This window comes from Stegostoma tigrinum, chromosome 3 (genome assembly GCF_030684315.1).
Source record: "Stegostoma tigrinum isolate sSteTig4 chromosome 3, sSteTig4.hap1, whole genome shotgun sequence".
In the NCBI taxonomy this organism is placed as follows: Eukaryota; Metazoa; Chordata; class Chondrichthyes; order Orectolobiformes; family Stegostomatidae; genus Stegostoma; species Stegostoma tigrinum.
In genome coordinates, this window is record NC_081356.1 from 22,742,285 (window position 1) to 22,764,547 (window position 22,263).

General features: G+C 42.1%; 1 protein-coding gene and 1 non-coding gene across 3 annotated transcripts in view; both read left to right on the top strand.

The window, feature by feature from the left end:
* The window catches only part of haus6 (HAUS augmin-like complex, subunit 6), a 46,553-nt gene extending 25,328 nt beyond the window's left edge, over positions 1-21,225 (top strand). Inside the window, exons 11-17 of one of the 2 annotated variants that reach the window (XM_048527987.2) lie at positions 4,024-4,126; positions 5,078-5,186; positions 7,636-7,693; positions 8,095-8,283; positions 10,553-10,844; positions 16,876-17,666; positions 19,341-21,225. In XM_048527987.2, coding sequence (XP_048383944.2) covers positions 4,024-4,126; positions 5,078-5,186; positions 7,636-7,693; positions 8,095-8,283; positions 10,553-10,844; positions 16,876-17,666; positions 19,341-19,400 — 1,602 coding nt within the window. In that variant the 3' untranslated portion in view covers positions 19,401-21,225. Of the gene's footprint in view, positions 1-4,023; positions 4,127-5,077; positions 5,187-7,635; positions 7,694-8,094; positions 8,284-10,552; positions 10,845-16,875; positions 18,034-19,340 lie in introns of both variants that reach the window. The other variant, XM_048527986.2, reaches the window with a different exon arrangement.
* Positions 6,282-6,413, top strand: LOC125451371 (small Cajal body-specific RNA 8). Its single transcript, XR_007247284.1, has one exon. It is a non-coding gene; the product is annotated as a small Cajal body-specific RNA 8 (non-coding RNA).
* Positions 21,226-22,263: the final 1,038 nt, after the last annotated feature.

Genomic DNA, 22,263 nt, shown 5'->3' on the forward strand with positions numbered 1-22,263 from the left:
TACAGTATGGAAACAAGCCCTCGGGCCCAACAAGTTCACACCAACCCTCCGAGCATCCCACCCAGATCCATTCCCCATAACCCACCTAATATACATATCCCTAAACACTATGGACAACTTAGCATGGCCAATCCTCCTAGTCTGCACATCTTTAGACTGTGGAAGGAAACCCATGCAGACACAGGGAGAACGTGCAAAGTCCACACACAGTCGCCAGAGGATGGAATCGAACCTGGGTCACTGGTGCTCTGAGACTGCAGTTCTAACCACTGAGACACCATGCTTCCAAATACAGATTTTCAAAGGATTTTGGCATAGAGGAATTGCCCAGAAGTAAATTCAGTTGCTGGGGCAAGGATTTCAAAATGTGCTACAATGGGTATTCTGTATGGTCTCAATGTGCATCTGCTATCCATGAAGGAATAGTGAATATCTGTCCACGGAAATTATTTTTAGGTCCAAGAGTATTCTGAATAATCTCAGTAATTTTGAAGTAGAGATGTAAATTGGGAAATTGAGAAATACAGAATGCAGTTGGGTGTCTAATTGAAGAGGAATAATTTAGAGCTGTGGCGAAATAAGGTGAGGGGCTGGATATTTTTCAGAGCCAGAGCATTTTTATGATAAGGCAAGTGGCTACTTTTTGTGTCTGGTACAGTACGAGTTTCAGTAAGTTGCTGTATTTGAAGGTTGAGCTTGATGGACTTTTTTTCTGACTCTTAACAGTTCTTGAAATGATAGAGATAGCAAGAACTGCAGATGAGGAGTAAAAGATAAGTATGGAGCTGGACGAACACATCACACCAGGCAGCATCCGAGTAGCATGAAAGTTGACGTCTTGGGTCAGGACCCTTCTTCAGAAATGTGGAGGGGGAGGGCAGCTCAGAAATAAATAGAGAAGAGGGGTGGGGCTGCGAAAGGTAGTGGTGGGGATTGGTTAGTGAGGTGGGAGGGGCAGACAGGTGAGAGAGAAGATGGCCAGGTTGTGTCAGGTCAAGGAGGTGGGAATGAGAGGGAGAGTTGGATAAGGGATGAGCCAGAGGGTGGGGAGACTATAAAATTGGTGAAAGCCATGTTTAGGCCATTGGGCTATAGACTCCCAGGGTGGAATATAAGGTGCTGCTCCTCCTCCAGTTTGCGGGTGGTGTCATTGTGACACTGTGGGAGGCCCAGGATGGACATGCCATCCAGGGAGAGGGAGTTAAAATGGTTAGCAACAAGACAGTGTTGTCATTTGTCACGTACAGAGCACAGATGCTCTACAAAATGGTCTCCGAGTCTCTGCTGGGTCTTGCTGATGTACAGGAGGGCAGATTGGGAGCAGCCGATGCAGTGGACCAAGGTGACGGATGTGCAGGTGAACCCCTGTCTGATATGGAAAGTTTGTTTCGTGTCTTGAATGGAGGTGAGGGGGAGGTGTCGAGGTGGATGTAGCATTTTCTGCAGTTGCAGGGAAAAGTGCTGGAAGTCATTGGGGAGTGTGGGATAGATGAGGGAATCATGGAGAGAGCAGTCCCTATGAAAGGCAGATAGGGGTTGGGGGGGAAATATCTTTTTGATTGTGGTGTTGGATTGTAGGTGGTGGAGATTGATATGTTGGATGCAGAGGTTGGTGCTGTGATACAAGGGGATTCAGTGTTTGTTGGTTTTTTTGTTGAGGGATAGGAGGATACGAGGGTAGAAGTGTGGGAAATTCTCTCAGCCATCTCTTGCATTTTCGATCACTGGAGAAGGGGGAGTCCTCCTTGAAATAGGAGGACATCTAGGATGTGTGTGTGTGGAATGCCCCATCTTGGGAGCAGCTGCGGTGGAGGTGGAGGATTGGGAGTAGGGATTGCATTTTTTTTGCAGGTGGTGCAGTTCAGGTAGCTGTGGGAGTCGGTGGGCTTGAAATAAATGTCAGTTTTGAGGCAGTCACCAGAGACTGAGACAGAAGCCCAGGAAGGAGAGGGAGAAATTGGAGATGGCCCAGGTGAGTTTGAGGTTGAGGTGAAAGATGTTAAAGTTGATAAACTGTTCAAGCTCCTTGTGGGAGCATCAGGCACCGCGGATACAGCCATCAATATAGCGGAGAAAGAGGTGGTGGATAGTGCCAGTATAGTTTGGAAAAGGGACTGTTCCATGTATCCTACAAAGAAGCAGGCATAGCTTGGGCCCATGTGGGTGCCTGTAGCCACCCCATAGTCTGTAGGAAGTGGGAGGAGATGAAGGATGAGTTGTTAAGGGTAAGGACAAGTTCAGTTAAGCAGATGAGGGTGTCGATGGAGGGGTACTGGTTGGGCCTGTGGAAGAGGAAGAAACGGAGGGCTTTTAGGTCATCCGCGTGAGGAATACAAGTGTACAGGAACTCGGTGTCTGTAATGGTGTTGGGGGGGCCAGGGAATTGGAAGTCTTGGAGGTGGAGGGTAGGTGGTGTCCAGCATGTAGGTGAGGAGTTCCTGGACTGGGGTTGATGGGGAATTGTCGAGTTAAGCAAGATAAGCTCAGTGGGGCAGGAGCAGGCAGAGACAATGGGTTGATCGGGGCAGTCAGGTTTGTGCATTTTGGGAAAGAGCAAGAAATGGGCAGTGCAGAGTTAGGGAACGATGAGTTTGGAGGCTGTGGGTGGGAGGTCACCTGAGGTGATGAAGTTGTGAATTGTTTGTGATGGTTTTGTGGTCAGGTAGAGTCATGGTGAGGGCGAGGTAGGAGGATATGTCGAGTTGGCACTGGGCCTCGGCTGTGTAACGGTCCAAGCACCATATCGCTACTACACATCTTCTTTAACTGTGTGTTGGAGAGGAGGGCTTCATATTCCTCTGGGGAGAGATTGGAGTGAGTGAGAGGGGTGGAGAGGTTGAGGCCATCGATGTCGTGATGGCATTTGGAATTGAAGAGGTTGAGGAAGGGTAGGAGGCCATGGGGTAGTGCCCAGGAGGATAAAGTCTTTGAGAGGAGGAGTCAGTAGAGGGTGGGTTAGACTCTTGATTAAAGAAATAGGTGTGGAGGCGGAGGCAATGGAAAAAGTGTTCGACATCCAAACGTGAACGGAATTTATTGAAGTGTGGGCGCAATTGGAATGAAGGTGAGTCCTTTGTTGAGGACAGACAATTTGTTTTCAGTATGGGGGAGGTCTGCGGTGATGCTGAATACCTGGCAGGGCTGGGGTTGTGTGTAGAGCTGAGTGTAGGGGTGGAGTTAGTGATGTCACTGGCGTCGCTGACACCACCAACCTCTACATCGGTGAAACCAAGCAGAGACTCTGAGACTGTTTGTTTGCTTTTTTAAGAGCATCTGTGCTCTGTGACAAACACCACTACCTTCTGGTCGTCAATGATTTTAACTCCCTCTCCCTCTCCCACTCCCTGGGTGACCTGTCCATCCTGGGACGTCTCCAGTGTCACAATGACACCACCCGCAAACTGGAGGAGCAGCACCACGTATTCAGCCTCAGGAGCCTACATCCCAATGGCCTAACCATAGATTTCACCAGTTTTTAAAATCTCCCCACCCCCAGCCTCATCCCATGTTCAAGCCTCCCTCTCATCTCCCACCTCTTTGACCTGACACAGTCTGTCCATCTTCTCTCACCTATTGGCCTATTAATCGCGCCCCCCCCCCCCCCCCCCCGGCTCACTGACCAATCCCTTCCACTTCCTACCTGCCCTCGCCTATCAGCATCCTACCTACTTTCCACAGCCCCACCCTCCTTTTTTCTCTTTATTCCTAAGCTCCCCACCCCCTCCCCATTTCTGAAGAAGGGTCCTGACCTGAAATGTCAACTTTGCTGCTGTTCTGATGCTGCCTGGCCTGCCGTGTTTCTCCAGCTCCACATTGTGTTTTCTCTAGAAGTGATAGAATTGCTTTTGTTAAAACTGCTCAAGGTCAAATAATCTTGCCCAAAATCACTTCCCCCCCCCCCCCCCCGTCATGTTAGCTTGGAATAAAATTTGAATGAAGTAGATTTTCTTTTACCAAAGTAAATCGTGAGTCATGAATTGAAGGCAATCTTGACTTGACTGTTTGTTCACTTTTTTTTTGTAGGTACTTGATCTTCTCCCAACTATGCCACCATTGTCTTTTGAACCATCTTCAGAAGAAGCATATAAAAGTAGTATATTTTATACACACTCTGCAACACTTCCAGGTGGGTTCAAAAAATATATAACTTGCATCATTGGGCAAACCCTGTAATTTGCTTCTAACATAAAGCCAAAGTGATCTTGATTTTAAATTAATGCTTCAACATATTTTGAATATTTTGTTTATTTTGTGCTTGTTTATCTGTCTTGAATTAAGATGTTTGCTTTCTAATTCCTTGTGGTCTCCTCCTTGCCTGTTTCAACTTTTCCCCTGGATCCACAATATTTTGGATTACCACGGCTCCTCTAATTCTGCTCCGAAGTATCGAGATTTTTTTAAATCCTTCCACAGTTGGTGGATGTGTCTTTATGGAAATGCTATACTCCAGCCCTGGGTTTTGGCTTCCTTGAATCCTGTGTGCCAATATGCTGTATTAAAGCATGGCTCACTTGTATCACCCTACCTGGTTCTTATCTACCCAGAGTGTCACTACTGTGGCAGCCTTCAGAAATTCGGGTTCCACGTTCTAGAACACTTCTTAAACTATTCAGCTGACTGGCACTGTTTTCATTGCCATCTTTGCATCATCTGGAGTTGATTATATTTCACATGTGATTTGTAAGCTATTTAAAAATGTCAATTGTTTTCATGGGATCTTTCACAGAATTGTTTATCAAACTTCTAATTGTATAGACCTACTACAGCATTTTACTTCCTGATCCATTTACCTGTTGTCATTCAGTCAGTTGGTTCCAGAGTGGCACTGGAGGGAAAAACTGCAATATGTCTGCAAATTACTTGATGTCTCTGCATCACAGTATAATATGGATTTATCCTTTTAAAACAAAGTAAAATACTCAGAATTCTGTAACTTGAAATTTAACTTTTTTCTTCACATAGTCAACTGAAAAATGTCAGTGCCTAGGAAATGTTTAATTTGTTATGTAGACTGAATTTTCCATTCTGCAGTTTGAAGCCTAACTCTTTTTTATATTTTTTCCATTTTTTTTAATAGGACTTGAAGAATCATGTACAAGAAGTTCAAAAAAGGGTGATAGTGGAATAGGAAGCATTACAAGAAGCTTTAATGACCTAAGCACATCAAGGTTGCAGTGTTGTGGAAGGTATGGTCTGTAGTACTCTGAACTATTAATTCAAACACACTGTATTCTGAACCAAAGAAGGTTGCACAGTTTGCATGTCTTATTGTTCTGTCATCTTGAATTGCTTTTAATATAGAACTTCAGAATTCACGTCACTTCAATAATATGTTGTGTATACATTTTTGTGTAAAGCACAACTAATGATGCTTGTTTGGCTGCTTCCTTTTTTCGTGTTGATTTGCGCTGCTTATTTTGTTTTCAGTACATCTTTCTTCAACAGAAAGCAGTGTTGATTATTTATAAAATCTGTAGTTTTTGAGCTGTTTCAATTTTTTGTTGTACATCTTGTGAACGTTTTCCAGCACTTTTTTTCTTTCTGCAAAGTTCTTCAGGGGTATAGAATTCTTTTTGTTTGGTTTTTTTTGTCCACAAAGATGTCATAGTGAATACAGCATGTAGGTAGAACATAGAAAGGACCAGTAGGTAGGTGATTTGACTGTTTGTAGATGCTCAGCTCTTCATTAAGATCATGTCTGATTTGACTGTGGCCATGAATGCACTCCTGCCTATCCGCATAACCATAGATTCACTTTCAGATCTGAAATCTGTCTAGCTCAGTTTTGAATATACCAATGACTCAATCTCCAGTACCTGCAGATGTAGCAAATTCTGAAGATCTTCTGAAATTTCTCTCATTTCTTGAGACCCTTTTTATTTGAAAATCAATGACCACTTACTTGGGTTTGTCCTATGCATTTGAATACACTTGGTTAATGAGAATGACACAGAATCCAATTTATTGAAAATACTTTTATTATATACTGGAAACATTGACTCACCCTTGTGATGTTACATCTAGCGACTTCAGTAATTATGCAATCATTACTGAATCCCATTATCTTAAACCTGGGATGAAGTATGCTTGTTAAGATTTTTTACGTGTAAATTTATACACAATGAAAATAAATATTGCAACTTAGTTCAAAATGAATACTGTCAGTTACAATATATGCCTCCTTGCTCTTAAACTCTACAACAAAATGTAGAGTTCATCTCCACACATCTTACGGGCTGAGTGCTTCCATATTCTAAATAGGTTATATATACCTAATCCACTGGGAGGTTGATACGCAATTAGAGTCAAACTCTCTCTCTAGTTGTCACCAATATCTCCCTAAAATAAAAAGCCTTTTGATGACCGAGCCAACTTGAGAGAAATTGGAGCGGACAGGTACGGGGCAAACAAACAATCAGCAGTCATCTGTGTGTTACAAAATGAGCTTTGCATCAATAATCTAATTCTTGTACAAGTATTGCTGCAATAGTTGTGTGTTTCAGTGGCATGTATTGGTGCATGAAAGTTGTACTGTTACCTTGTTTAGTTTTTGGATATTTTGTGTGGTGATTGAGAGGTTTCTGCTTGGAGTGGTGAAACTGAGGTGGCCGATTTCTTGGATACTATTCTTGATGCAAAATGAAAAGGCAGTAGGTTAAGCGGAAGGTGTATGAGGTAGTTCAGTGGCAAGCAACGCCTGACAGAGATTTGTTTTCATTTTAACCTGTCTTTCCAATCGAGCTGTTCAGAGATTTTGTTACATACTTCTGGAACAGGTGGGACTTGAACTTGGCACTCCCAATCTAGGAATAGGGATACTACTTCTGCGTAACAAGAGGGCCCCATTCAGGAAAGCTCCTGTATATCAGGTGAGCCTTGATGGCTTTAAACCTTGCCAGCAGCAGAACGTAGATTGTTGCTGAAGATCGTTTTTAAATTGTTTTAAATCGTGCAAATCTGTCTGGAGTGCACTTGGGTAACTTGATTGGGAAGTGACAATGTGGGGGCTGAAGGTAATTTGTAATAGCCTGCATCCGAGTTTTGCATTTTGCCACTCTGCTCGCTGGAAAAAGAAACATTTGCTTAAACACAGTGTGATGTAGAGTGAAGACCGACATAAATTTCCAAAGAATAACATAAGCCTGTATGAGAGAAGAAAGTTGGAAACACATTGTGCAAGTGGGAAAGGATGGCTTTAATGAAATTGAGAAAATGAAAATTCGATATCTGTTGATACGTTGTGTTGCTGCACTGTTGCCTGTTTGATGACCCTTTTACATTGTGGAAAAAGACAAACAATGTTGAACATGAACAAAGTGTCCCCTCTATTAACAATGTCATTGTCTGATTATCTTAACCACCTCATTTGCTGAATTTGTTGTTGCGTTCACTGAATCAAATAGTTAGATGTAATGTGAGGGATAATATTTCAGTTGAAATTCAAGTGGAATCCACTATAGGAAGGTATTGAGAAGGGGTTACTGCAAATGTTGCTTACCATCTCAAAATGCTGTTAAATTTGAACTTTTATCTACTCTTTACTGAAGGTGAAATCAGAAATTTAATAAAGTTCTGTTAGGGCTCAGAACTAGGAACAGAAATAATCCCTTAATTCAAATTTTTTTAATCTGTCAGATTCAGCATTCCGTTTGGAGATCCAACTGAGGAAACCCATTTAACATCTCTTGGAGAGGTAAGAAATGTTTTAACATGACACTTGTGAAGGGTACGATTTGGTATTTGTTCTATTATGTTATAGAAAAGGATGGGACATCATTTAGCTCACTTGGTGGCATGGCTGGTTTGTGATGCAGACTGAGGCCAACAATGCATTGCCATTCCTGTACTGTCTGAAGTCACTATGAAGACCCTATCCCCTTTAGGTCACCCTTGTGCCTGAAGTGTGGTGATCCTCAGGTTAAACCACTAGCAGTCGTGTGTCTTGGACAGCAGCCCTCTCATCCTCTGCAATTGTGCTGACTTTACCCTTTTTATTGTATTCATAAATGTGCTAAGAATAGTGTCCTGATAATGCATTTGGGCATTTTTTTTAGTCAATATTAAACTGACTTTTAAAAAATCATTCATTCTCAGGAATCTGTTGAAATCCCTTGGATAAAAAGACAATGTCTTGAAAGCAAGTTGCAGAATTCAAGTGCAAATGTAATGGAGAAAGAACAAAATGATAAAACTCCAAATAAGTCATATCTGAACAAACTTAAAAATCTGTCTAAGAAAGCAGAAGAATCACTTCAGAAGGCTGTTGACCAGTTGGCAGAAGAGGTATGTAAGCACTTTTTTTTTGTAGTAGCCTCTGATTTGTACAGCAAGGAAGTAGACCATCCAACCTGTTGCTATATTTTCTCTAGCAAGCACCATCCAAATAATAAATCTCTACATTTTTAAAAAACCTTTTTTCGCCCCCCCTGACTTTTTCCCCTAATTTTTTAAATTCTGGTTAAAAGCTCTCCTGCAAATGATAGGCTTCTCACCATCCTCTCTTATTCAGACTGCTCAATTTTGAATACCTTCCACTAAATATTACCTTAACCGCTTCTGTGAGGCAGTTATCCCAACATTTAATCTAGTCTCATTGAAAATTCATCCCTGGAATCATTTTGGTAAATTTCTACTGCATTCTCTCAAATATTGATGTCATTGTTAAAGTATGTCCCTAAGACTGGACACTGTTGTATCTGGGTCCTAACCTATGATTCATGTAGCCTTGCCACATCTTTCCAACTTGTTGAATTTATACTTCCTTAACACCAAAGATCCTGTATTCTTCTGTTTTTACTTGGAGGCCTTCCCAACTTGTAGTGTTACCCACATGTGAACTACTCTGTCTCCCTGAAATGAACTAGCTTCCTTTGTTCCCCTACCTGCTTGGTTGGTTAGAATAATGCTAGTTCAAAAATTATCTCTTCCCTTGGGGATACCTTTCTCCCAGACCCAAGAGAACCTCTCTTTAAAAAGAGGCCAATTTAATCAGACATTCTTGAGCTAACAAAAGTGAGTTGCTTAGTTACTAAATGTGAAAATAAATAATAATGCAACATACATAAACATAGATTAGGAATGCATTGAGTCCAAAACAAGAAAATATTGATACGTGATCATTTTCTGGGTTGTTCCTGTGAACAGATAGTGGAACATTGGCAGTTGAGCAGTTAGTTATTGAATTGAATCTCTTATTGTCACATGTATTCAGTGTCAAAATACAGTGAAAAATGTGTACCTTTGCCATATATACATGACGCCATTCACATTAATTTAGAACTAGATACAAGGAAAAAAAAATAACAAGTCCACATTTCCTTTGCTCTGCTATAGTCCCACTCCGGGCTTACCAGTCCACACCATACTACTGCCAGCAGCCTACTCTGGGCTACATCACTGGCCAGATCTTTGATGGCACTGCTGCCTCACCGGTCTGCTGTCGCCAGTGCACTCCTGCTCTGCTGCCATCGCTGTAGCCTGTGCTCAATCCGCCACTGTTGCAGGACACAACCCACACATTCACCTCCTGCTATGTGGTTTCCAGTCACGACCCAGTTCCTTCCTTACTCCTTAGGTAGGTAATTAAAAGGGGCTGGGGTTATAGAATCCCTACAGAGGGAGAAAAATAATGAAAGGACAAAGAAAGAGAGAACTGGTGAGCAGAGTGGAATTCCAAATGAGGTGGCTTACCCTGTCACCATCTTGCTAGATGTTAGAACCCTTTTTGACCTGTTTTCTTTAAAGGTAATTGGCTGGCAATACTGCAGTGTTTGAGCCGTTATTTTACCCTTCCAGGAATATAAACATGTGTGATTGACATGACTTTCTGCTAAGAGGAGAGAGATAGTCAATCTCCACACTACCTCTTCCTGTTGCATCTCTCTTGAAATTTCCCCCCATTCTACAGACAACATTCTGCTGGTTCCATGTAGGATTTTGGTCTTTTTCTTTTATTTGTAAGTTTTTCTTTTTTTAATATTAAAACATGTTTTGTACTTAAGTTCTAAATATCTACATACTTTGGTTTCTGATCCATCCTCATGACAGTAGTTAACTCTACCTTCCCATGAGCATTTTTACTTATTTATTAAAGATTTCCACTTGCATTATCTGCTAGTCAGTTAATTGATTTTCTCTCATTTGGCTCACTGCGTTTCACTGCATTTTTATCAATTTTGTTCTCTATAGCATCACTAATTTTTAATGTTTTTATTTCATTAGGGTTTTTTGGTAACTCAGGATGCTCTAGTGTTTGAACCCCTTCCTTTCCCATCAAGGAAATGTGGGTAGTCGGTATTCAAACTTTTTCTTCCCTTAAAGCACTTAATTGTTTACATATGGATTCATTTGCATTAGCTAAAGCACTTGTGACAAATCTCTCTGCTTCTGTCTAATTAAATGACCCTGTATTTGGAATAAAATGGTAATTGTAATTCAGATCCTCTGCATTTCCTCTAGAGAATTACCCATTGCAAAGTTCAAGGTTGCAACTAGATTCATTCTCGCACTGAGGGCTGCATGTGTATTTATTTATTGTTATTTTCTTCTACAGGTAGCAGATACTGTCAGCAATGATTCAGCTGGATTAGCTACAAAGGGAGATGTACCCCTTGATGACCTATTTGTCTCGCTGAGAAATCCTTTCACTGTACAATCAGAACTGCCAAGGACACCTGAAAATTTGAGTAAGCCTTCTGTTAATGGTCTTCAGTTTACAGCAGAGACTGTCACCCAAGAAGCATCTAGATTAACTGAAAAGGAAGATGTGCCCCTTGATGACCCATTTATGTCTAGAAATCCTTTCACTGTACAAACAGAACTTCCAAGGACACCTGAAAACTTAAGTAAGTTTCCTTTTCGTTATTGAGCACATACAGTTTAAAATGTAGCGTTCTGAAAACAATAATTGCCTTCTAATATCATAGATTTTTGTAGCCATACTTGGCTACTCTCTCAATTATTTTACAAGAATTTGAATGTGATGTGGAATATGATAGCAGTTGGCACAATTGTAACAAAGCTTCACGTGATTTTTGGTATAAAGAGAACAAAGTTGCATTCAGACAATGATGTCCCAATACATTTCACAGCAGGTCATTTACTTTTAAAAGACCACCACTCATGTAAGAAACATTGGTTGTGTTCAATCTGCACACAAAGTAACAAAAGAGAATTTCCTGGTTACTTTGTTTCAGTATTGTTGATTTTTGAAGGCATATACTTCTTGGTAGCGCACTGACTGTCTGAAGTATATTCAACTTCCATAATCAGCCTGTTCCTGCCCCACCGAACTCATCTCCACCCATCTTGACTCCGTTTTCTCCCCTTTGGTCCAGGAATTCCCTACCTACATCCGTGACACCACCCACGCCCTCCACCTCCTCCAGGACTTCCAATTCCCTGGCCCCCAACACCTCATTTTTACCATGGACGTCCAGTCCCTATACACCTGTATTCCGCATGCAGATGGCCTCAAGGCCCTCCGCTTCTTGCTGTGCCGCAGGCCCGACCAGTCCCCCTCCACCGACACCCTCCTCCGCCTAGCCGAACTCGTCCTCGCCCTCAACAACTTCTCTTTCGATTCCTCCCACTTCCTACAGACAAAGTGGGTGGCCATGGGCCCCAGCTATGCCTGCCTCTTTGTAGGTTACGTGGAACAGTCCCTCTTCTGCACCTACACAGGTCCCAAACCCCACCTCTTCCTCCATGACATTAATGACTGTATCGGCGCCGCCTCTTGCTCCCCAGAGGAGCTCGAACAGTTCATCCACTTTACCAACACCTTCCACCCCAACCTTCAGTTCACCTGGGCCATCTCCAGCACATCCCTCACCTTCCTGGACCTCTCAGTCTCCATCTCGGGCAACCAGCTTGTAACTGATGTCCATTTCAAGCCCACCGACTCCCACAGCTACCTAGAAAACACCTCCTCCCACCCACACTCCTGCAAAAATTCCATCCCCTATTCCCAATTCCTCCGCCGCATCTGCTCCCACGATGAGGCATTCCACTCCCGCACATCCCAGATGTCCAAGTTCTTCAAGGACCGCAACTGCCCCCCCCCCCCCCCCCCTCCCACAGTGGTCGAGAACACCCTTGACCGCGTCTCCCGCATTTCCCACAACACATCCCTCACACCCCGCCCCCGCCACAACCGCCCAAAGAGGATCCCCCTCATTCTCACACACCACCCCACCAACCTCCGGATACAACGCATCATCCTCCGACACTTCCGCCATCTACAATCCGACCCCACCACCCAAGACATTTTTCCATCCCCACCCTTGTCTGCTTTCCGGAGAGACCACTCTCTCTCCGTGACTCCCTTGTTCGCTCCACACTGCCCTCCAACCCCACCACACCCAGCACCTTCCCCTGCAACCGCAGGAAATGCTACACTTGCCCCCTCACCCCTATCCCAGGCCCCAAGATGACTTTCCATATTAAGCAGAGGTTCACCTGCACATCTGCCAATGTGGTATACTGCATCCATTGTACCCGGTGTGGCTTCCTCTACACTGGGGAAACCAAGTGGAGGCTTGGGGGCCGCTTTGCAGAACACCTCCGCTTGGTTCGCAATAAGCAACTGCACCTCCCAGTCGCAAACCATTTCCACTCCCCCTCCCATTCTTTAGATGACATGTCCATCATGGGCCTCCTGCAGTGCCACAATGATGCCACCCGAAGGCTGCAGGAACAACAACTCATATTCCGCTTGGGAACCCTGCAGCCCAATAGCATCAATGTGGACTTCACCAGCTTCAAAATCTCCCCTTCCCACACCACATCCCAAAACCAGCCCAGCTCTTCCCCTCCACCCACTGCATCCCAAAACCAGTCCAACCTGTCTCTGCCTCCCTAACCTGTTCTTCCTCTCACCCATCCCTTCCTCCCACCCCAAGCCGCACCTCCATCTCCTGCCTACTAACCTCATCCCACCTCCTTGACCTGCCCGTCTTCCCTGGACTGACCTATCCCCTCCCCACCTATACTCTCCTCTCCTCCTATCTTCTTTTCTCTCCATCTTCGGTCCGCCTCCCCCTCTCTCCCTATTTATTCCAGAACCCTCACCCCATCCCCGTCTCTGATGAAGGGTCTAGGCCCGAAACGTCAGCTTTTGTGCTCCTGAGATGCTGCTGGGCCTGCTGTGTTCATCCAGCCTCACATTTTATTATCTTGGATTCTCCAGCATCTGCAGTTCCCATTATCACTGATACAGTATTCTTTTTACTGTTTCAGAATACCTTCTGGAGGGCTTTGTCTATGCAATGTTGTTGACTAATTTTTGTATGAATGACCACTCTTGGAAAGTAGACTGCTGTAAAAAATATTCTATCTAACTTCCATGAATAGCGTATTAGTTGGAGGTTAATACAATGACAATGAATTTGTAAAACACTTCAGACTTTAAACTTAAAAGAAAACAATGAAGCAAAAAGAGCTATATCGAAAGGAAACCAAATGCTTCACCAGAAACGGTGAAGGAATTTCAGGAGGATATTAACACTAACATTGTGGATGGCTGAAGGCTGACTCTCAAACGAGGCACAGTACTGACACTCCAGAAAAAGTCAGGGTTTGTGGTACAATAGCTCACAATTTGCTGCAAAATTGTTGTTTTACAAACTGAACAATTTGGTAAGGACAGGATTTGCTGCCTGAAAGCTACTAACTCTGCTCAAATTTGTGTTTTTTGCCTTAGAGACCAGAACTTGCTGACACTTGAGTATGAATTCAACTTAGCAGAAAGTTCAGACTATTTGTTCAGTTGGTTTATGTTCCAGTGGCCTCCCACACTGAAGCTAGACAGTGACTTGCTCAGCAACCACCACGTAAAGTACGCAGTCAAAATAATGTTAAACTGGGAAAGCAAATCCTTCTTGGGTGGGGTGGTATGTGAATGTATCCACATACACCAAAATGAGATGAATGGAATGAAGCAAAGTACCTGTTTTAAAAAGTTTTACTGGATACAGCTTTGATTTTTGAGCATGTGCAAGCTTCTAACTCAGTGCTGAATCCATGTTTCAGCATGGAGAATATCAAATATCAAATTCCGTTTTTGTTTTTTTTTGTTTTAAAGTTTTTGAGTAGATTTGTAGGTCAGGTTGTGGATAAACCTGCGGATTTGCTTGCCGAGCCAGTGTGTTTGATTACAGATGTTTCATCACCCTGCTGGGTAACATCAGTGTGCCTCTGGTGAGGCAGTGGTGTTCTGCCGTGCTTGTTATTTATATGCCTTGGTTTGCTGGGTTAGTTGGCATTACTTCTAGTTCTGTTTTCCAGTGGTTTGTGTATCAGTTCTGGTTTGATGTGTTTGTCGATGGAGTTCAGGTTGGAATGCCAAGCCTCCAGGAATTCCCTGGCATGTCTCTGTTTGGCTTGTGCTATTATAGAGGTGTTGTCACAGTCGAATTCATGTCCTCCTTTGTCCGTGTGTATTGAGAGCAATGAGAATTGGTCACTTCTCTTGCGGGCTACTGGTGTTCGTGTATCCTTTTATTGTCAGATCTCTTCCAGTTTGGTCTATGTAACGTTTCTCAAAGTCCTTGCATGGCATTTTGTACACTATTAGTTTTATTGGTTGTAGGTATGGGATACTTGATGTTTGTCAGTAGCTGTTGCAGGGTAGTTGTTGGTTTGTGGGCTACCCTGATACCTTGGGGTCTGAGTAGTCTTGTGGTCTTCTTTGGATGGCAGGGTGACTAGTGTGTCTGACTGTTTTGTCTTGTTGTGGCCTGTCATGGATGTAACAGGGTATTGTGCTTTTTGGGTATCCATTCCTTTTTAAAATCTCTAAGTGATCCTGTTCTGCTTTATGCAATTCTGGGTTGCTGCAGTGTGTTGTGGCCTGTTTTAATAACGTCCTGATGCAGCTCTGTTTATGGGTGTTTGTGTGGTTGCTGGAGTATTTAAGTATCTGGTCCATATGTGTGGCCTTTGTGTATATGTTTGTCTGGAGTTCTCCCATAGTTCTTATATTTTACCATTTATGTCTATAGTTGGTTATTATTCTCTCTTGTGAATTTTATTGCAGTGAGGATGTTTATGTAAGTGGGTTTCTTCTAGTCTTGTGTGTTTTGATGATCACAAAAGTGTCCTTCTACATGGTGGATCCAGAGTTTTGAGTTGTATAGCAGGGGGTGTTGTTCATTCTAAGTTTTTTGATTATTGCTTCTACAATCAGTCCTGATATTGGGGATCCCATTGGTGTTCCGTTGATTTGTTTGAATGTACTATCGTTGAATGTTAAGTGCTCCCTAGGCATCAGGCTAGCCCACAAACCAACAACTACCCTGTGACAACTACTGACAAACATCAAGTATCCCATACCTACAACCAATGAAACGAACGGTGTACAAAATACCATGCAAGCACTTTGAGAAACATTACATAGGCCAGATTGGAAGAGAGCTGACAATAGGGATACACGAACACCATTTAGCCACCAAACGATATGACCAATTCTCACTGGTCTCAATACACGCTGACAAAAAAAGGACACAAATTTGACTGGGACAAGACATCCATAATAGCACGAGCCAAACAGCCATGCAGGGAATTCTTGGAAGCCTGCCATTCTGACTGGAACTCCCAACAAACATGTTAAACTGGACCCGATCTACAAACCACTGAAAAACAGAACTGGAAGTGATGCCAACCACCCCAGCAAGCCGAGACATGTAAATAAACAAGCAGGACAGAACACCTTAAGCAAAACACTTAAACTGCAGTTTTCCTCTTAATGCTATGTTTTCTAAACTTTATTTTGAAGTCCAAGCTCTGTAATGCTCACTTGATAAGGCAGACTCATTTAAGAGCTCTATGGTAATGATTGAGCTCCTGTTTTTCAATTTCACTGGTTAGGATTATAGAACGTTATTCCCAGGTGTCTCATTGTCATAGCTAACAATTTAGGTCACATAATTTGAGACAACAGACAAGGAAAGAGATGATAACCAGTGACATTTGTTGCAGGACACCCTGCTCTTAAAAATTCTGGTCAATTTGTTTGATCAAGGTTGTAATGCAACTGGAGTTGAAGGACAAGCCCATGTAGGGATTTAAGCACCAGCGTGAAAACTTCACATTTGAGAGGAGCCAACATGGGCTGTTTAAGCTGGGGAGAATGTGAGAGGCCCAAGGCAGAATAGGCTACAGAGCTTTGGAGGAGCCAAAGTTATTGGATAAAAGATGGGAGTCTGGCTGGATAAATACCTACAGAAGCATGTAAATTAAGTTTGCAATAATCAGAAGGTATTATCGATGAAATTCAGCTAAAATGTAAATTCTTTACATTTGCTGTGAAAGTAGCTATTTGAGAGACTTTAGATTTGGGAAATACAGAGATATTGACTTGGCCGATCGCTTCCATGCCTGGTCTATGTGTAATAATCAATAAAATGTTATTTTAAAATGTGGAGCGATTATTGCTATATCAATACAAGTCTGAGGCAGCTGCGATGTCCAGTGTTCTGTTTATGTCTTGAGTTCAGCATTCGGTGCTGATTGAGGCTTTGCAGTGCTTACGGTTAAGTTCATTTTCAGTGTCAGAGGAATTATTACTTGGAAAAGGGTCTCAGAACACTTTCTTCTTTGTGAAAGCCTTGCAAATAACTAAATGAATGAAAACAGGTTGGAATTATACAAGATAAGTTGTGGTTAATCCAGGGCCCTATTTCAAATTGGTTCCCAGGTGTATCTAAGCCAGAGAATCCGAAAACAAACCGCTAATGCGGCAAGATGCTGTGGAAGACATTACACTGAATATCTTGGTTTGAGTAACCTTAATTTGCTGAGATTCATCTGCTCCTGTGTAAGGGAATTATCTCCAATCTCTTGATTTTAATATTAGTTTTTAATGATTTCTTACAGTTACAGACATTAGGAACTCCTGGAGATGTGCAGTTCAGGAATCGGAACTTCAACTAAAGAAATACCAGGAAGAGTCTCTTTCAATACATCCAAAACATGGAAATCAGACAAATGGCCAAGTTCAGTTGGATACTGGACAATCTGCATCTGCTGCAAGTCAAAATCTGACCGGATCTATTAATGAGAATTCTCTCAAAAGCGCTACTCCTCTGGCTTGTTCCAGGCAGAACAACTACATTCTGAAATCTGATCCTAGAAGGGAAAAAAACAAATACAGGCAAAGCAGTTGGGAGGAATCCAAAATTGATTGCTCACATGTTGAATCAGGGGATGAGCCACACCACTTCAGTAATAAAGTTGCAGATAGTGATGCAGCTGATGCATTTGTTCATAAAAATCAATGTCCTCATGATTCCCAAAGTTTGGGTGAGGATTGTGCCTTCGCTTCTAAAGCAAGTGCCACGACTAATGTGACTATAACAAGTGAGACGGTTTCTGATCACCTACAGTTTTTGACACTTGACAGGTTAAGTTACAAGTCTCCAATTAAGAAGGAGAAACTGTCAAAAAGTTTTGTGATGGAAATGTGCAAAAATGACATAACTTCAGAAAATTTTGAGTCTTTTTCATCCTCTGAATGTGACTTGGACCGCACAGTACCTTGGAACAGATCACAAAATTTTGACACTGATCTCTCCAGCTCAGCAAAGCCCCTGAGGTTTGGGATTTTGCAGGAGACTATTCCTGATGTGCTCAATAATGAAAGTTTGAACAGTTCCAGAAATATGGAGGTTGGTCAAGTGGATGATTCCTATTTGGACATAAAGAATTTGCGCAGTAGATTTGAGCAAGTATGTAAAGGTTTGGCCACCACAGTGTATGGTGGAAGTGATGAAAAATATTTAGCTGAACGTACAGAAACTTCTGATTTCCACAGTAACAGCAATGGTAAAGACAATTATAAGCCAGAACATGACAGTGAAATAGATTCAATTGATGAAGAAACTGGCTCGGATAAACTTTTTTCCTTAGAAACAGAATTTTTGAAAGATCTTTCACTAGTGTCTTTGGAATTTCCACCTTCGTTGGGAAGCACTCTGAATGACACAGTGGTTGAAGATGATCTTTTTGGCTTTTCTGAGCATGATCCTTCCAACAGTAAGTGTATGCAGATGTTTATCATAGATGAATAGTTATGAGCTTACAATAGGTGATTGGAAATTTATTAATTGATGCTAGGTGATTGTTCAGTGTACATTTCATAGTTTTACAGAGCTGCTTTTGAGCACAGTGTGATCCGTTTCATGCAGTTTAGGAACAGGAGGCAGCCATTTAATTGCTGGAACCTCTTCCACGGAACAAATTAAATCCTAACAGACTGTGACTTGAGGTCACATTCATGCCGTTGCTCAATAATTGCTGAATACCTTTTTGACAAATAGTCTTTTAATCCTAACAAACAACTTTTCAATCACACTAAAATTTGTTTTTAACTTGTAATCATCACTTGTAGACGGTTAGGTTCTTGAGCAACATGGGAGACGAAAGGAATTGGGATTTTTTTTTCATTCATTCCTGGAACATTGGTCTTGCTGGCTGGACCAGCATTTGATGCCTGTCCCTACTTGTGCTTCAGAATGTGGTAGCGAACTGCCACCTTGAACTGTTGCAGTACACATGCTGTAGGTTGACTGTGTCCTTTTGGAAGTGAATTCCAGGATTTTGACCCAGCTTCAGTGAAGGAACAGCGATGTATTTCCAAATCAAGATGGTGAGTAGCTTGGAAGGGAATTTATAGGTGCTGATGTTCCCATGTGTGGCTTTGAATGCTTTAATTTTTGAAATCCTATTCATGGGTCCATCCACTACTTTTGGCCACCTACAGATTTTTTTTGTCTCACATTTTCATCCTCCTCCATAATTTGCAGTCTTTAATCACCCATTGCCTCCTGTGAACGTTTTCTCTTGAAACAAGGCAACACAAAAATTTCAACTTTTTAAAAAACTGTCTTGGGTAATATGCCCAAAGGTTCTCCCCCTTCCTCTCCAGCAGCCTGACTGTGGTACAATTTCTCTTTGACACATCATTTTTGTAGATTGATGTTTGCATAGAATGAAACAAATTTATCTTGCACGGTGTTAATATTCTGTGAAGAGAGTCATCAACGTTTTTCCTCCAGAAAATCCAATAAATTGTAACAATGGAGTGCATCTCTCCAGTGTTGCTCCAGAGGTTGAGGCAAGACCCATGAGGAAAGTTAGTATGTTTCATACATTTTATGGTAGAGTTACAAGCTTATGTATGCCATAGTTTCATCAAGTTCCAACATACTTCAAATTGTTCCAATCACCTACAACTGATGTTTTGTTTTGTAGCTTTGCTGCTACAATCCTTCTTACTGGTTATGTTTTTGGTTTCTTTGTAAAGAATGAGTTTTAACTTTTTTATTCTTTCTAATTTTCAGATGACAAATCTCAAAATGCTCTTGATTGTGAAAAATCTTCTACCAACGTGGGACAATTAGTTAACTTTGAGTAGGGCCTGAGTGTTCTTATTAGAACTTTAGGAAATAGCTGAAGAAGAAGAGGAGCTCCTTGAGCTCCAGTGTTTCATCCAGTATGATTGATTGTCTTCTGCCTTATTGCCATTTGACTGCCTTCCATTTCCCTTGCTTATTTGAGATCTGACATCTTGAACTACTTCAACCTTTGTATATACAATGATAGAAGCATCCCCAGACCGGGACAGATGGTTGCATCGATCCAGTCTTTTAACCGAAGAAATTTCTCCTTATCTCAGTTGCAAATTATTAATCCCCTTGATCTGAGATTATATCCCTGTTTGTGGGTTCCCCAGCCAGTGGAAACAGCCTGTACTATCTCTCTTCAGGAATTGTTATTTTGCAGTTGCGTTGCATCCCACTTCTGAGTTTGATTTGTGTAGGAACTATTTACTAGGTCATTCATTATAGATCAGTCGTGTCATTGCAGGAACCAGTCTAATGAATCTTCAGCTGTACTGTTTGTACTTTGCTTAAATTTGGAAACCCAAAAGTGTACACAGTAATTCAGATGTCTCTCTAAAATCCTGTGCAATTGTAGTGAGATCCCAACACTTGGTTGATGACCTGACTAATGTAAGATTAGCTGGTCTGTCACTTCGTGATTTCTCCTTCTTACTCTTGAATAGTCGTGTAGATTTACTATCATCCAATTGACAGGAACTTTTCCAAAATCTCTGGGATTTTGGGAAATCTTAACCAGTATATGCCTGATCACTGTAGCTACCTTTTGAGGTAGACTAAGCACTAATCTGGAACCCAAACTAACTCAATGTTGGGATAAAAGGGAACGAACATTGGAAGGCCCAATTGCCCCACTCTTGTTTCTTTTTTAACGGATGGTCCAGTATCATATTTTACATCTTTTTGTTCTAATTGATCAAAAATAAAATGTAATTTTGGATGCACAAATTTGATTAAGGTCACTTCCCGTCGAATTTCAAATATGTATTAGGAAGATGGTCATTTTAGTATTTGTAGGTAATCTTTAAAATACCACACTGGCTTGGACCTTTTTTGAGCTAGTTGTCTGGTATTCACAGGCTATAGGTGTATAGATTCAGATTACTCATATTTAATCTCTGGACATGCTGAACACTGACATCGTTTAAGTTTGAAAATTTGTCCTTGGTGATATCATCCTTCACATTGGAGGTGAATTCTAAGGAAATCCCAATATTTTGCAACCATTTGTCACCTTTCTTGGTCCCCATTTCTTCTAGATTTTATATGACTTAACTTTTGTACTTGTAATTAATAAATAAAGCATTTTATAAGATTATGAAACAGAAGTGAGTATAAATTAACTGTACTGTTTACTGTAGTTCCTCTGTTCTTGTTGATATTGTGCCAGTGTGACCTTTCCTCATTGCCTTGGCAGCAGCTGTCCCAAATTTTAGTGCCTCCTTCAGCATGTTATTCTGGACTTTGGAATGTGCCAGTCTGCAAAATCCAGTTGAAGGAAACTCTGCATTGGAAGGTCAACAAGTTTCTGGGAAAACAGAGGTCTTTCACTGAGTTGTTGGTCCTTTTGGATGTAGTTTGTCTCAGTTGTATCCCAAGGAAAATAGAGATCATGGACATGGCTCAGGACAAACTTTGACAAAAACCACTGCATCAAAGCCTAGTCTAGAAGGAGACGGTCAGCTTGAACACAGTGTACATTGGCCTAGAGACTCTGCATGAAAGATCTCCTCCTTGCCACCAACCAATAGTTTTTTGGACAGTTTTTGCGATGGTGCATTCTGTCAGTCTGCCCAGGGAGCCCTGACTGGACCCATCATCTTTCCTTGCAGGGCTTTGGAACACTCTAATGGACCTCTGGTCACAGGTGTTTTCCTGTAAAAGCTTTTACATAAAGGACATGTGATATAGTTCGGTGCAGTTATTTGGAGTGTTATGTGGCAACATGGTCACACCTGTCTGTCATCCCCAAAGACAAGTAGAACCTTGTCATTTGGTGATACTCTGTACTGTGGTCTACACACACGGTACATGCACGTGTACACGCACACACCCACACCCTGCTTGGTGCATCCAAACATGATAGCAATGAAAATGGTGACTTTGAGTATGTTCTTTCCTCACTGCCTATTCAGATTTGTGCATAGTGTTCCTGTAGACAGGATCTATTTTAGCCTTCCAGGTAAAGTAGAAGGGTATCAAGTGACTGCTGTGGTACAGACTTGAGAAGTGGGCCATACTTGCACTGCGTGCAAGCAACACCAACCACCTTGCACCTGATGACAAAGTGAGGGAGTAACGGTCCCCTAGTTGTGCTTCACCTTAGCAATAATTCCAAGTTTCAATGCATTCTCTGGCCCCACTGAACAATATGCCCAGTAGCTTTAGGTAATTTGGCCTGATTCTGAAGGGGATAAGGATTGGTTGGTCCAGTTCCCAAAGACAGTGGTTTCATTCTTTCCTCAATTTACCTTGGGGCCCCGAGCCCAGTCCAAACTGGTCACCAGATACTGATTATATCTGAACAGAAAATGGTGCCATCAACTATATGCAGGTATGCCTTGACCCAACACCCTTTTCAAGTTCATATCCTACTTTTATGAACTCAGCAAAAGACTCTCATGCAACAAATAAACAAAGGACAGCCCTGCCCAACTCCAAATTTGATCAGGAAGCTTTTTGATTTCTACTCCTTGATTGAGGCTGCATTACTGATGTTTGAAGAGCATGTCCATTATTTAGGTGTGTGATATTCTGCCAAATGCTTTCTAATGGACAAGGCTGATAAGGCCAGTGTCCACTCCTGGCTGTGCACGTAGGCGATTGTGTCCCTGAATACCAGAAGGATGGCTCTGATTTTTCT